This window comes from Numida meleagris, chromosome 12 (genome assembly GCF_002078875.1).
Source record: "Numida meleagris isolate 19003 breed g44 Domestic line chromosome 12, NumMel1.0, whole genome shotgun sequence".
Classification (NCBI taxonomy): domain Eukaryota; kingdom Metazoa; phylum Chordata; class Aves; order Galliformes; family Numididae; genus Numida; species Numida meleagris.
This window is the reverse complement of record NC_034420.1, coordinates 3,335,424-3,350,102: the sequence shown is the minus strand read 5'-3', so window position 1 is coordinate 3,350,102 and position 14,679 is coordinate 3,335,424. Positions and strand designations below refer to the sequence as shown.

Genomic DNA, 14,679 nt, shown 5'->3' with positions numbered 1-14,679 from the left:
AAAATACATCTCTTTAGTTTTACCAATTGCTGAAGCCATCTGGGGAATTATTCTGTAATTACTTTCCCTCCTGACCTTTGTTGAAAAGAGCAAATAGTGCTGACTGATGATGTGTTCTTGTGCTTTCATAGTTTTTGATAAGTTTAGAGGATAAATGTTTATTCTGTGTGGACCTGTTAGAGTCGTGTAGCTTTCTGAGCTAACAACTGTATAAGGTTATGAATTGAGTGAATGTAACTGTTCTCAGCAAGCTCCTCTTGCACATGTGCTTTGTTATTGTTGTTAATATCCATATTTCTTACTAGAAATTTTGAAAATTTATTATGCTCAAGGATTTCAGAGGGATGTGAAATGCTTCCACTGGCAGGAATCAGCTTTAGATGGCTTAGTGCTTCAGACAAATCCATGCGGAAAAAAATGAGTGTGTGTTTGGTATTGACATTTGTTCCAAGTTACAAGGATTTATTTAGTCTACTAGATAGATAAGCAAGTGGTTTTAAAGCAAAATTAATACTAATTACAGTTAGGCACATTAGATGAGATGTAGGCAAATTAGATGAGAAATATGCCTACTAGGGCTGAATTTTGTCACAGACACATTACAGCTTTCTTCCGTATTTCTGCCAGCTTTTTAATTTCTGCTGGTTCATGCAATCAGCTGCAGTTGACAAACTGCAGGAAAAAAAAATGCGTAGAAAGAGGTTTTTGTTCAGGACCAGAATCTGTGAGATTGTTGCCTTCTAGAGAAGTCATCAATTCCCTGCCTGCTGAATAAGTACTAAGGAAAGATTTAAGAGGTGAATGATTTTTAACTGGTGCTGTAGTTGCACTATTTTCACAGGTTTCTGTGTTACTGCACTAAGTCCAGTCTTCAGCTCTACAAAATGTCTGGATTGGATGTTTCCAAGCCTTGTGCTGAAGCTGCTGTGTACTTACTATTACCTATATTAATACACATAGAGACACTAGTACATGTAATACTTACACATACAAATGAATTCTGATCCCTTCAAACTTCTTTTTCAGTGAGTTGGGATTTTGGTGTTTTTATTTGGTTTGGTTTGGTTTGGTTTGGTTTTTTTTCTTTTGGCAAGTAACTCTTAAATGGAGCCTCTGAGATCTGAAGTCATTAATTATTCTGGGAAGCAGTGTAGCGTTTTCAGTATGCCACAGAGATTAAATTTTTACTGCCAACTTGTGTTGTGACACTGGATGGCTATATGCTGCTCATTTCTTCTGGAGCTAGTTCTGTACTGCTATTAATGTTTCTCATACACATACTATGCGTGTTTTCAAATTCACATTCAGCAATGACCTTCTATATGTAAGCATCTCACTGATAATACATAGCAACATATTTTCTCAGTTTTACCTTTTCTTTGCCGCCTTCATCCAGATTGTTTTAACCGTGTCATACAGAAGTGCAGCTCAAACAGTGATACTCGTGCTCATCAACATCACCTTTCTACTCAGTCATCTCAAAATATGCTATATCTGGTGCTGAGCTGGTGATGTTGCCAGTTGATGGCATCATGTAGTTTGTACACAGTGTGTATCCAAGTTCTTGCAGATCACATCAACTCCTTCTAAAGTGTTTAAATATTTCTGTTCAGAGTGTGTCTGTTAGGTGCTGCATTAGAGACCATAATTTTGGTTTCACATGTTTACAGCTGTGGTTTTGTTGGTTTTCCGTTGTCTGTTATGAAGCGTTGAAATTCCTCCTTCCCGTACTGCCTTCTCAAAGAAAAGAGGCATGTATTTGTATTGCCTAATTTTCTGCACTTCGTTTTTTGCTTTTTGTACGATGAATGTAGAAGGCAGGCCACTCAAGGCATAGTTTCAAAGCTCCTTGAGAGAAACAGCCGCTCACTTCAATCTTCTGTCCCCAGAGTTTGCAGAATCAAACCAGCTGATCTGTGGCTGGCTGCGTGGCTTCCTGCTGTCATTTTGATGAATACTGCTTGAGTAATCCTGCTGTTTCTACTGTCTCAGTAGAAATGGGATTATACTTGTTGCTGTGAGGAAGTGAAACCAGATAAATTCCACAGTAAATCAGTAGTGAACGTGTAACGTTTTTACATTAGCATAAAACTCTAAATTTAAACAGAAAGTTGATTTTCTGATGTCCTCAAGGGCAGTTCTAAGGATGTTCAAATAGAGATTTGTATGTATTATGTAGTTTATAAGCCTGTTTCCTTTCTAAGTTGTTTTAACATAATTGTATGTCTTCATTTTACGGACAAAATCACTTGATTGCCTTATATTCTGGAATAACTTTGATTTCTGCCATTAACTGGACCTGTTCAGCTAACTCTCAGGAGAAAAAAGGAAGGATATCTAAAATTATGGAAAAAAATGGAGCCTTCATTGTTGAAAAATACTGAGCAATTTTTCTTGGTTAATTGTGACCAACTTGAAGATGTAGAGCTTCCAGATCTGTGCAGAGGCAATCTGGATCCCAGTCTGCCAAGGCTCTCACACAGAAACACTTCAGGGAGAAAACAGAATTATTTATATACTGAAAATTGTATTCTGAAATAATTTGCTGTATTAGCGCGGTAGTGAATTCTCTGTCATTTTTTACACATTTTTAAAAAATCATTTCATCTATGTAAAAACCCAGAGATTTATTTCAGTTTTGTTCTTATTTTGATAAGTGTTTTTTTTCTGTGCCTTGCAATTGGTTAATGGCCTGTGTAGATACTTGTGATAGATCTTTACCAGCTTTTTCTTGAAGATACTATGTGAAGGCACACCAAAGATTTCTTTGATCTGAAACTAAATTTTACTGGGACACAAAGATTTCCTTAGCACCCGGACAAGACTTTTTAGATGGGTTTCCTGCTTCCATGTTTGCTGCTTCTCTCAAATGTCTTCTAATCTGAACTTTTCTGCATGCTCACCTCACTCTTGTCTTTCCTGTGCTGCATGTTTGGAAGAAATTTCTCAACTGTGCATGTGCACCTACTCTCAGCATAAACAGTCTTTCATGTTTTATATCTCTGATTCACAGGGCAGTAGAACAGACAACATAAAAGAGCAGTATTCCTTTCTGTTAACTCACCACCCTGTGTGGATAACATGAAAGATAAAGCACTCACACAAGATATTAAAAACAACAAAATGAATGTTTGCCAGACCTGAGTAATTTATTCATATGATTTTCAAAAAATTTAGGAAAATTCTGGTGTGAAGGAACTGAAACGAGTGACTCTGTAAACAGGACATTTAGACCCACATTAGAGTTTTTTACAAGCATTATAAACTTGTAATTCTCTAACAGATTCTTTATAAATTTATGTTAGTTTGTTTTCTCGCATGATACCTGAACATAATGCAGTTAGTTGGGTGAGAACAAAGAATGATTATAGAAGAGCTAATATTCATGTCTCACACCTCCTTTCAGAGGGCATACACAAATGGAATAGACGCTTAGTGAGAGGGTATGTGGAGGCTTTCAGCTAAAAGCCCAGACTATGAATCATGGCAATGGATCTTGGAATGCTTTTTTAAGTTCTAAGGTTTTAATATAACAAACCAAAACCGTGTCAAAGAATGAAGAATCAAAGGAAAGTTATGAAAGAGACTTAGAAGGAAAGGAACACACAAAACCAGGTCAAACCAACTTCGGTAACCAGAGAATATAAAAAGTATTCCCTTTGTCGTTAAAGCCAGTTAGCAACTGCATGATAAAAGAAGGGTTCTCACGTGAAGAGGATTTCCTTTGGCGACACACTTATATTTGTGCTAAGTTTTCAGCCTGCAGGTGCAAAAAGATACCTGTTTCTTCACAATATTGAAGCCTGGGAAAAATGATATGAATATACTGGCTTTTAGCATTTTTTTTTAAAACAACTGAAAACCTTGTGGCATTTTTATATTATAATTTCTTTTTGCAAAGCTTACTGAATTATATTCTGCCTTGTAGTGTTATATATTACATTAATTATAATTAGTCTTCTGTTTTCCCAGATTCGTAGATCAGTGAAGTTATTTTAACCTCAGCTCTTTGGAGCACTTCATCTTTTTGTGAATTATTTTAGATCATGTTTGAAGGACATCAGTGGGCTACACTCAGTAATTTTGCACAAAGACAGAGCCTACACTGAACTGTATTACTGGTGGTATGTTTTTCTTGAAACACTCTCTTAGCATGTTTCCATATGGAAGTTACTTAAAAAAAAAAATACAATCCACTGCCACTTCTGTATCTCTATTGCAAGTGTGATAAATAAATATAGACTTCTGAGGACATTTTTTGAACATGTAAATCTGAACATTTTAATATGCTTGGAGAAGAGGGGAAAAAGCAAGTCAGTCGTATGCATGTATCATAAATTCCATGGTTTTCATTGGATTAATCCTTTCAAAATGATAAGGCAGTTTCCTGTGTATAATCTATTGCAACTGCTTTGAAATGACAATTCACAATTATTTATTCATATTGCAACAATACAATGACATTTTAAAGAGGCTTTGTGTAATTAGTGTATGATCCAGCAAAGTGCTGGATTAAAATATAGTCTGACATGTACTTCCCTTTCTTTAAGAGATAATGGTGTACTGCTGACTTAGAAATTCTCCAGAGATTTTATTGGAGTTAATGATACTTTAGAACTGGCAAGCCATAGCACTGACAATTTCAGTACAGATTTGTAACAACACTTTTGCAAGATATCACTAGTTTTCCAGATATAATTTTATTTCCCTGTGTGAAAACCTGTGAAAGTATGTTTTTCATCTGTTCTTTTGAATGTTGTGAGATATAATGATCCTTTGCTTAATTATGTAAAGCTACCTGATGAATATGTGTGAGATTTTAAAGGGTTTAAGAGGAGAGAAGAGTAAATAATGAAGGTAAAAGCTTCAGATATCCAGCTTCAGTGAATTTATTTTAGGAATGCCTGAGCCTAGTAGTTAGCTTGAAGTTAGAAGGCTGACTGTGCAGACTGGGATGGAGTACTTCTCTGAAGGTGTTTGAGATAGAAGGAAACTTAGAACTGGAGTTTTGAGAGTGGACTGATGAGTGACAGATAACAAGGTGTAACCAGCAGAGAAGTATTAACAGGTTTTCTCTCTTTTTTACACATGTAGATTCTTTTTCAAGTTAGAGAGCTGAAAAAGGTACTTTTGACTTTACAACCAGAGAAATAATGCTGCTGGCAGCTCCAAATGAAAGTGCCATAACTGTAAATTAAAACTGAAGAAATGGTTTACTAGAGGAGAAGGAATTGGGCTTAGCTACAAAAATACCTGGTTTGCCATCTTTGATAGTCTATATGTCACTGCTTCCTAATTAGGGTATAGCCAGACCTAACAAACAGCTGTTAGATAAGGCACTGCATGTTCATTCGTATTTTGTGTGGGTGAAGGTAATTTGATTTCATTCTGAAATCCTGCATTTCACATCTGAGGTGTTCTATGAAAACAACAAACAGAAACTGTAAGCCTGTTTCTTCAGGTTATTTCATCAATTTGTTCGTAAGGGTATCTGGAGATAGTCTACTTTATTCAACTGAAATATGTTCAAGCTTTTAACTTTGGGGCATTATGATAGACCTATACAAACATATCTTTCAGATGCCATTTTGAAACGTGTTTGACCTCTAGATATCGTCTCGGTGTTTAGATTTACTTTTCTTTCTTAGTTCGAAAATGAAATCATTTTGAAGTTGGACCATGAAGTAGAAGGAGGACGTGGAGATGAGCACTACATGCAGTTGTTTGAGTCAATGTAAGTAGTGCATGAGAATAAATGCCTTCAGGATGTGTTTTTATCTTATTGTTCCTGCTTCTCAAATTGCTGAATTTATTTTAAAATAAAGTCAAATTGAAGCAGCTTTTTTCATCAAGGGATTGGAAATAGCATGCTGTTTCATTAAATCTGGTTTGTATTGTAGTTATGCCCGTTGAAAGTATTTGCATGGTTGCTTTTCTGTACTTTGTATTCCATCTACATTATGAAGAAATTATTCTTAACTTGCTTTTCGCTACCCAACTTCAAAGCAAAGATAATCCAACCTTTTTCCTTTCCTCATTTTTCATTGTAACCTTTCTTGGTTTTACGTGTTACACTAATAAGAATAAAAGCATTTTGAACAGTCTGTCTTGCTTTTCTCAATGTCTAGACTGGACTCCAGATTATTTTATAACTTACGTAAGGTGACTATCCTGCAATGCTGTGACAATATTGTGAAGTACTACAATTTAAGAAAAGTTTTTTAAAGAATTCAGAAAATAGAAAGTCTTCCTCTTGGCCAGCCATGTATTTTTTCTACTCAGATAAAATAGCTGTGTATCTTCATTAGGAGCTGTGATCTGCTGGGCTGTGGTAGTGCCCTTGTGCCTACTTCTGAGACTTTGTTGCTAGCCTTGTGATTACAGAGTGTAGCTGTGAGAAAGTCTCTCAAAGCCTGCTAAGTTATATATATTGTATTTTTGTGTAGTGGCATAGCAGTCTTCGCAGATGCACATCCCTCTGCAGTGACGCATTAAATTCTTGTGTACAACAGAACAGAAGAAATCTATATTCACTATTCTAAAGAATACTGTGTTATTTAAGCAAATAAAATGTAAATATTAAACAATAATTATATTCTAATTTGATGGAATCCTCATTTAAACAAAATATCAGTTGGATATTTATATTTTAGTTTCTCTGCTGTGAAGAGAGTAGAGTGTAGAGAGGCAGACTTAAAAACAGTGCTGACACTTTTTAGGCAATATAAAGCTACATTGAAATGTGCTGGCAAGGAGAGATGTTTTTAAAATGTCATTTTCACTTCCTAACATACAATGACTGTGTAAACAGAAAGCCATAAATTATTGTTTGGGTTTTGAATGTTTACTCTTTGGCTGCTAGTCTTAGGAGATATTCAGGCTAGCTCTCGATATGACCAGGAACAGGCCTGCAAGTAGATAGTTTTCTCAAACACAGTGCTGCAAAGGCTGAACTATGCTGCCTTCTTAAACTGTTGCTACAATTCATCATCTCTAATACTGGGGATTCAGCAGACACAGGGGACATTTATTGCAGTGCTTAACTTTCTTTGCTGCTAGTAAGCTTTCTTCCAAATATCTGTACTAAATCTTCCTTCCCTCAGCTTATGCTGGTTATTTCTTGTTTTATCCACAGGGGACATAAAGAACCATTTATTCTGTTTCTCTTTGTAGAAGATTTTAGAAGAATTGAAGGTTGATGTCAAGTTTCCTTCAGTCTTCTCTTTAGGTTAAACAGCCCCCATATTTCAGTTTATCATATGCCATGTTTTCTGGACATTCCTAAAATGTCTACGGCTGTTTTAAAATACTACACTGCCTTAAAGCTGGAGACAGTACTCAAACTGAGGCATTAGAAATACTAAGAGAAAAGTGTATCTTCATGTCTCATTTGTAAGACTTTTGATAATTATTTACTTTTTCTGAGCTGTGTAAAATTGTTTTTAATCTTTGCAGCTTACTCTTGCTTTCAAATATGTTTCTAGAGAACAGGTGCCTATCCAGTTAAACTCAGTTTTTCAGCAGTGGAGTTGATAAGTCTCATCAGACATATGCTACGTAACATTTCATCTTCCTGCTTTCCCAAAGTACCTTTCTTTCTTTTTGACCTACCATTTAAAGAATTTTCTGTCCTTATTTTTTTTTTCACTTTTCTCTCTCACACTCTGTAATACTTTCAGACACTTAAAGATTTCTAAATCTCTACAGATGTTACTTCATTCTGTCTTCAGATTTTTTATTCCACCCTTGAAGTTTTCTAATGATGCTTCCCTAGATACAGTTGAAATAGGGGTTTGTGACCTATCTGTGGTGGGCTCTGTTCTCTCCTTTTATTTTAATTTTCTTTTCTTCACATCTGGTTCAACCCTGTCTCCTCAACTTCCTTTTCCCACTGGATAGAAACCTAGTTACATTGTGCTTTGGATCTGTTCCTTTGGTCTTCTTCTAGTCAGATAATTTCCTTGTAACTATTCTGGTTGTTACCCAAAAGGCAGATTTTTAGCAGAGCCCAGTAACTGCCTTGTGTGTTGGTGCTGAGTGCTGCAGCCAATATTTACCCACACTGGAAACTTGCTGACACCTAGGAAACTAAACAAGGTCAGCAGAAATTTAAATACTGCCTTGCTGCTGCCTGTAGTCCTAAATGTTAGCATGCACAGCGCTAACAGACTTACGTCCATGGAGCTATGTCCATGGAAGAGCTGGGATAATGTGGAACAGGTGAGAGGTTGTTCTTTGTCAGCAGAGTAGACATTGCTACCCTGTTTTGGGAAATGGGGGTGAACCTAGCTGTGTGAATCCAAGTGCTACAGTACTTGTCCTCAGGCTCAGATAATGAACCCTGGCCTACCTTTATTAACTGATGTAGGCACAGCAGAAAAAGACCATATGGAAGCTTTCCAGTTCCCCATCATGGCGCTTTCAGGAAAATAACTCTATCTGGGACCTGTACAATAAAAGGAATAAATATTAGGTGTTTTTTTTACTCTGAATGAGAACTTTGCAACTGGGTTCCTGGCTGAGGCCCCATTCTAGGCACAAGCTTTGTGCCTTTCTCTGCAGTCATAGTTGATACGAATATCTATTTTCTGAAGAAAGTTTATATGATTTGGAGGAGTAAAAAATTATTTTTGTGATTAATTAAAAGAATGGCTTGTAATGAAAGACTAAAAAAAACCCAGTGTGTCCATAAAGATTAATCATAAATTATTAAGTGTATTTGCATCCAAATTGAAATCTGTTAATTAAACACTAAGAGACCAGGAATTGTGGAGAACGTATCCTTGAAGCTGCTCAGTTTACTCCCAGCATAGTTTCAGTGAGGACTGTGAAACTGTTACCTTGTTTCTACTTTTTCCCTGTGAGGAGCACAGTGATTTTGGTATGTTATTGAATATTTTTCCTGATACGCAGGTAATTACTTTTGCGCATATGAATATATATTTGTATATATATGTGAATAGGCATATATTTGAATATATATACACCTGTATAAAAAATGGGATTTGCGCTGACAATTCCAATAGAAAATCAGACTCAAGAGGCAATAAGGAAGATGAATAGGAAAGGGACGTGTCGTGGTTTGAAGAGTTAATCACATGACACTTCTCCCTCCCCTAGGGAGAAAGGAGAGGGGGAAGGAAGAAGGCAAAAGCTCGATTGAGGTAGGAGAAAATAATTTATTAAAAGGAATTTGAGAAACAGAATAATTAATCAAAATGAACCAAAAATAAAACCAGAGGAGAGAGAGTCAGTCCGGGTTTTATCAGCAGGCCCTCCACAGCTCGCCTCCCAGAAAAGACAAGAGCTCTTTCCCCGTCACCCGCAGTCGGAAATCATGTGGAGGTTCCTGGGCAATGCAGTACACCCCAGGGTATCTTCCTCTTGGAGAGCCTGAACTCACGCGAGGCGGCTAGACAAACCAGGAAACAGCTCCGCAGTGCACTGTGCCTCTGCACCCAAACTGCCTGTTGTATGATGTCATCATACAGAGCACTGAGAAAAGCAGGACAGAAGGAGACAATCTTCAGAGAGATACTGATAATCATTTTGTAACATTCAAAGAAGTCACCTTTGTAAACAAAATAATTTGAAATGTGTACTCTCAAATCACTTCAGCATTTCATAGAACCTGCATATGCTAATATTTTAATATAAATAGGAATCCACTTTCTTTTGTTTTGTTTTTTTTTTTAATCAAAAGAGGGCTAACTGCTTTCTTTGAACTTGCAGAAAGTTTATTTGCTTTTACTGATTTCTAAAGAGAAAATTGCTCTGGTAAGGTCTTGTTAGTGAATTTCCTTTCTGACTTAAAATCTGAATTTTTTGCTCCGAACTTTCTGCTGCCATGTGACCGTACAAAGAGATGGAAATAATCATGTTTTATCTTCTATGGCAACAGAGGAAAGTGAATTCTAAGGTTTATTGAAACAGCATGGCACTAAAGAGATTTGAGCTCATACCATATCACAGATATACTTTTACTTGGTTCAGAAATTCTGGGTATTCCCTTGTATTTGCGATAATTGTTGGGCAGGAAAAGTAATATTTGTGTGTGTATGTATTTGTATGTTTGATTTAACTCTCATCTGTTTTCTGACTGCCAGGATTGCTAACTCACAAAGGTAATTTACAATTCATTCCGTAGTTACTTTAGCTCTAATGTAATATTTGCCTTAGATCCAAACAGAACTTCAGCTGATGGGACACTAATTTTGACAGTACCATAAAATCCATTTGCTTTGTCTTTGCAGTCTTATAGAGTGTGCAAGTCAGTATCCTGCCATTTTCAACTTGGTTGAAAGCTTTGTCAACCTGGTTAAAGGCCTCTTGGAGAAGCTGCTGGATTACCGAACTGTGATGAATGATGAAAGCAAGGACAATCGCATGAGCTGCACTGTGAACTTACTGGTATGTTCTGTCTTGCCATTCTTGTGTGAGAATTTCTCTTACCAAAGATGAAGAGGCTGGTCTGCAATGCTTGAAAAATAATTCAAACCCTGAGGCAACAGATTTTTGCATCCATTTGCTTGGATATTTGCATAAACCTGAAAGCAACATCCGCTCAGTTCTTTGGTTTTACTTGTATGTTTTATCCAGTTTGATTCTGTGGCTAAGATATGTAGTCCACTATCCATACAGTTTATGTTTTGATAGGCTTAGTGTAACAGTTGGCTTTTACAGAATAACGTTTTGCACAAGGAACCAGCTGGTTTACCAACTCTGCAGTTCTGGTTTTTAAATCTGGAAAAGAAGCATACAAGATACACTTGAAGTAAGGTGCTAAAGATATTTAAGTCTCTCATCTGATTTTAAGCCACTCCATCTTTTTTCTGTTACTATTTTGTTGTGAAGAATTCCACATAGATAGATCAAAGTTATTTCATGACCAGGAAATTTCCTCTAAGCAGCAGAGAAACCTGTATGAACTTTAAGTGTGGGAAAGAAAGCATGATAAACATCTACATGCACATATTCTTTGTTCCTCAGTAATCACTGTGCAATATTGTATAAATTTCTGCAGCTCTTAAGGAGGCAATTCTTGTGGCATGTTTGGCACAGCCTAGCACCTCATACACATGCTAAAGCCTCAAAGTGAGAAAAATTGATTTTATTTCTGTATTGAGCCCCTTTAGAGATACTGAACAACAGTATCAAATTCAGTAAACACCAGCTTCTTCTCTGGGCACCACGTGTAGCCAAAATACGTAGCTCATGTTACTGCATTTGGATATCCATATTTTCCTCTTCTCCTACAGAAAAAAAATCCACAAAAGATTTCATGGATGAACTAAGAGTGTACATATATTATGTATGTATAGTAAAAACACTAATAACTAATTAAAATATTAATTAAAGCAGCAGTACGGTCAAGTTTAAACTTAAGATATGTAGGTCACTCCAAAAGTAATGCCTCCTATTTTTTTTTCCCCATGGAAACTACAACAGATACAATGAGCACAACAACACTATTTGATAGAGAAAATTCTCAGCTACAACACACTATTTTTCAACATAGTCACCACCATTAGCTTTTCAATTTTCCCAGTGAAGGCCGGTAGCCTGCGTACTGCGCTCATAAAAATCTGCACCAGTGGAGCTGACACGCTGTCACCACTGCTAAAACACACCACCCACCACCTGCCTCACTGTGCTCACAACCACTTGGTCCCCACAAATACTCAGCAAGCATTGATGAATGTCAGTTTTTCCCACATGGAGGAATTTAATTTCACACCTTTGCTCTATAGGTACTTAATGTCATTCACCATTTTGTCAGTCTACCGCTCTGCTGCCATCTGTCTCACAGAAATAAAATGTAATGGAAGATTGGCAGGAAGGTTCAATACTGCCATCCTACCAACATCTGCCCCTGATGTCATGGACCAACATAATAATATAGGAGACATTACTTTTGGAGCAGCCCTCACTATTTATTCGATATTTCTTGTACTGCCCAACTAACAAGAAAAGCAGTATCTCAGCAAATATATTTTTAAGCTGTGTTTTACTAAAAGAAATTAGGAAATAACTTACAAATGTTTTTGTCCCTAGAACTTCTACAAGGACATTAACCGTGAAGGAATGTATATCAGGTATGGCAGGTGCTCTGTTGGATCTGTTTTGGAGAGGACAATAATATTTTCTTTAAAAAATCTGCTTTCATCATTGTACTTGAATTTCTATTGCTTAATGGTAGTTTACCATCCACAATGACTCTGTTGTAGCCTCATTTATATTTACAATCCATTTTTTGCTTAGCCTTCAGCAATTTTGAGTTTATCATATGCATTTATAAGCTGCATTTTCTTCCCCAAGCATCAACTTCTAGTTGATCAAATCACTCAACACTATTTATTTTTCAAAATAAAGAAAATGTAGCTGGACTTGAGGTTTGGTGGGGGGTTGTATGATACATTTAGAATGGCATGAAAAAACAAGTTCTCTAGAATTGTGCAGTCTGCCAAGTCTCTTTAAATATGCAACACTACATACAATGCAAAATTACTAAAAGCATTTTTCTCCAAGAGCTATAGCTATCTTGGTAAATTCTTTCTTGTTTGACATAGCCTCTTACTGTCTCCAAGGATTTTGCACATGGGCTATAGCAAATCTTCTGTTCAAGAATTAACTATTTCCTGCCTCTTACCATTCTGCAAAAGCTGTAGAACCAGCTCCACCTTAGCTACTACAGTGCAAAGATCGGCATCTCAGCTGAGCTGAGCGCTGAAGGTGCCTCACAGCGAAGTGTGGAGCTGTGAGCTAGAGTCTAACTATCAACACTATTTGCCAAGTCCCATCACTAAACTGTGTCCCTCAGTACTCCACCCACATGTCTCTTCAATACCTCCAAGGATGGGGAAGTCACCACCCCCTTGTTTCAATGCCTGACCACCCTCTCCGGGAGCAAATTCTTCATAATGTCCAATCTAAACCTCCCTTGATTCACCTTGAGGCCATTTCCTCATTTGCTATTGATTTTCACTTTAGAGACTGACACCCTTCTTGCTGCAACCTCCTTCTATTTGTAGAGAGTGATGAAGTCTCCCCTCAGACTCGTTTTTTCCAGACTAAACAAATCCAGTTCCCTCATCCACTCCTTGTATATCTCATTTCTAGTTCTTTCAACAGCTCTGTTGCTCTTATCTGCGTGTGCTTGAGCGCCTCAATATCCTTGTAGTGAGGGGCACAAAACTGACAGTAACAGTCCAGAAATAACGGATGCAGTGGTCTGAGTTAGACCTCAGTTGGAGTAGTAGCTCTTCCTCCTCGTAGAAGTGGATTTACCAGCAGTTCACAGGGAGAGGTTAGGTCTTTCTCCTCCTTTTACGCTCAACATTCCAGTATACAAAGAGGACACGGAAAAAGTCTTAGTAAATGTACAGTGCTTTAACCTCGCTCACAGTGTCCTTGAAGACTCTTCTGGTAGCGACTACATAACATCTTTCAAGTTTCCATTATCTCAAGTTTATCTAGAATATTTTTAACACAGAATTCAAGTCATTTCAGTGTCTAGACTAACTTTTCTTCTCTGTTCTAACAGATATTTGTATAAATTGCGAGATCTTCATTTAGATTGTGAGAATTACACAGAAGCTGCCTATACCCTTCTACTCCATACTTGGCTTTTGAAGGTTAGATTTTCCTAAACTCAATTAATAAGTAAGCTTTTGCAGTATTCAAATTTTTAAGTAAAAAGTGATACTCTTAATCTCTAATATACTGCATATTAGTTATTTTCCTTAGGGATATTCAAGTTTATACTTGAATGTACTGTGGTGGATCGTAAAAAATTAACACTAAATGAATTTTTTTTTCAATAAATGATTCAATGTCATGTGCTTGTAAAACTCAAAATATTGTTGCAAAAATAGTTTTACTTAATAGTGGGAACATTGTGTGCAAATTCTGAAGCCATTCTGCTTCCTTTTGTTTTTCATTACACCACTTTCTTCCTATCTCATATATAAACAAGTGTCAAAATTAAGCATTTTTTTTCCAGCAAACTTTCCATTTTAAATAATATGTACCACACTGCCAAGTTATGTTTCCTTTCTTTCATATTTGGTAACTATTTTCACTACAACCAATGTTTATTCTCACTGTAACTGACAGTAGCAGTAGAAATGGCCAGTAACATGCTTTTGCATTTCAAGGGAAAATTCAAAATTTAAAAGCTTTTGAGCAAAAATTTGCAGTTCCTTGTGGAATTGCTTTTTTTGTGTAGAACCCTCAAAATTTAGCCTTTCACATTGTTGTTTTAATTAAAATTAAATTAATTGACTTTTCTAGTCATGCAAAAGTTCAAGGTATTTTTAATGTGTTTGTGTAGACAAAAATAATTTTGTATGCTTATATTTTGACACAAAAATCAAGAATCAAAAATTAAATCAGTCAAGATGACACCACTGAAACAAAACAAACCCTTAGATTCTTGTGGTGAGAAGCAGAGAGGAACATGTTTTTAAAATGCTACGTCTGTTCTTGTTTATCACATGAAGTACAGCATTGTTTGAAGGGGTGTTGAAAATGTTCCCAGTGCCTTTTCCATTATCGTTGTGAAAGGATAAAAAAGAGTAGGGGAAAAAAACACTTGGAATAGCCCAGATTTTGTGGGGGTTGAGGACAGAGAAGCTGAACTCCAAAATCAGGGCTTATCTTAATGTGGTTTTATCCTCA

At 36.5% G+C, this 14,679-nt stretch overlaps 1 protein-coding gene and 1 long non-coding RNA gene across 2 annotated transcripts in view; one reads left to right on the top strand and one right to left on the bottom strand.

The window, feature by feature from the left end:
• The window catches only part of DOCK2 (dedicator of cytokinesis 2), a 169,642-nt gene that overhangs the window by 128,591 nt on the left and 26,372 nt on the right, over positions 1 to 14,679 (top strand). The window contains exons 34-37 of the mRNA XM_021410943.1: positions 5,649 to 5,734; positions 10,254 to 10,410; positions 12,055 to 12,095; positions 13,544 to 13,634. Of these exons, the coding sequence (XP_021266618.1) occupies positions 5,649 to 5,734; positions 10,254 to 10,410; positions 12,055 to 12,095; positions 13,544 to 13,634 (375 nt within the window). The remainder of the gene's footprint in view (positions 1 to 5,648; positions 5,735 to 10,253; positions 10,411 to 12,054; positions 12,096 to 13,543; positions 13,635 to 14,679) is intronic.
• Positions 10,424 to 13,301, bottom strand: LOC110405563. The gene is made up of 3 exons (XR_002442953.1): positions 12,950 to 13,301; positions 12,037 to 12,118; positions 10,424 to 11,252 (listed from the first exon to the last, which is right to left on the bottom strand). It is a non-coding gene; the product is annotated as an uncharacterized LOC110405563 (long non-coding RNA).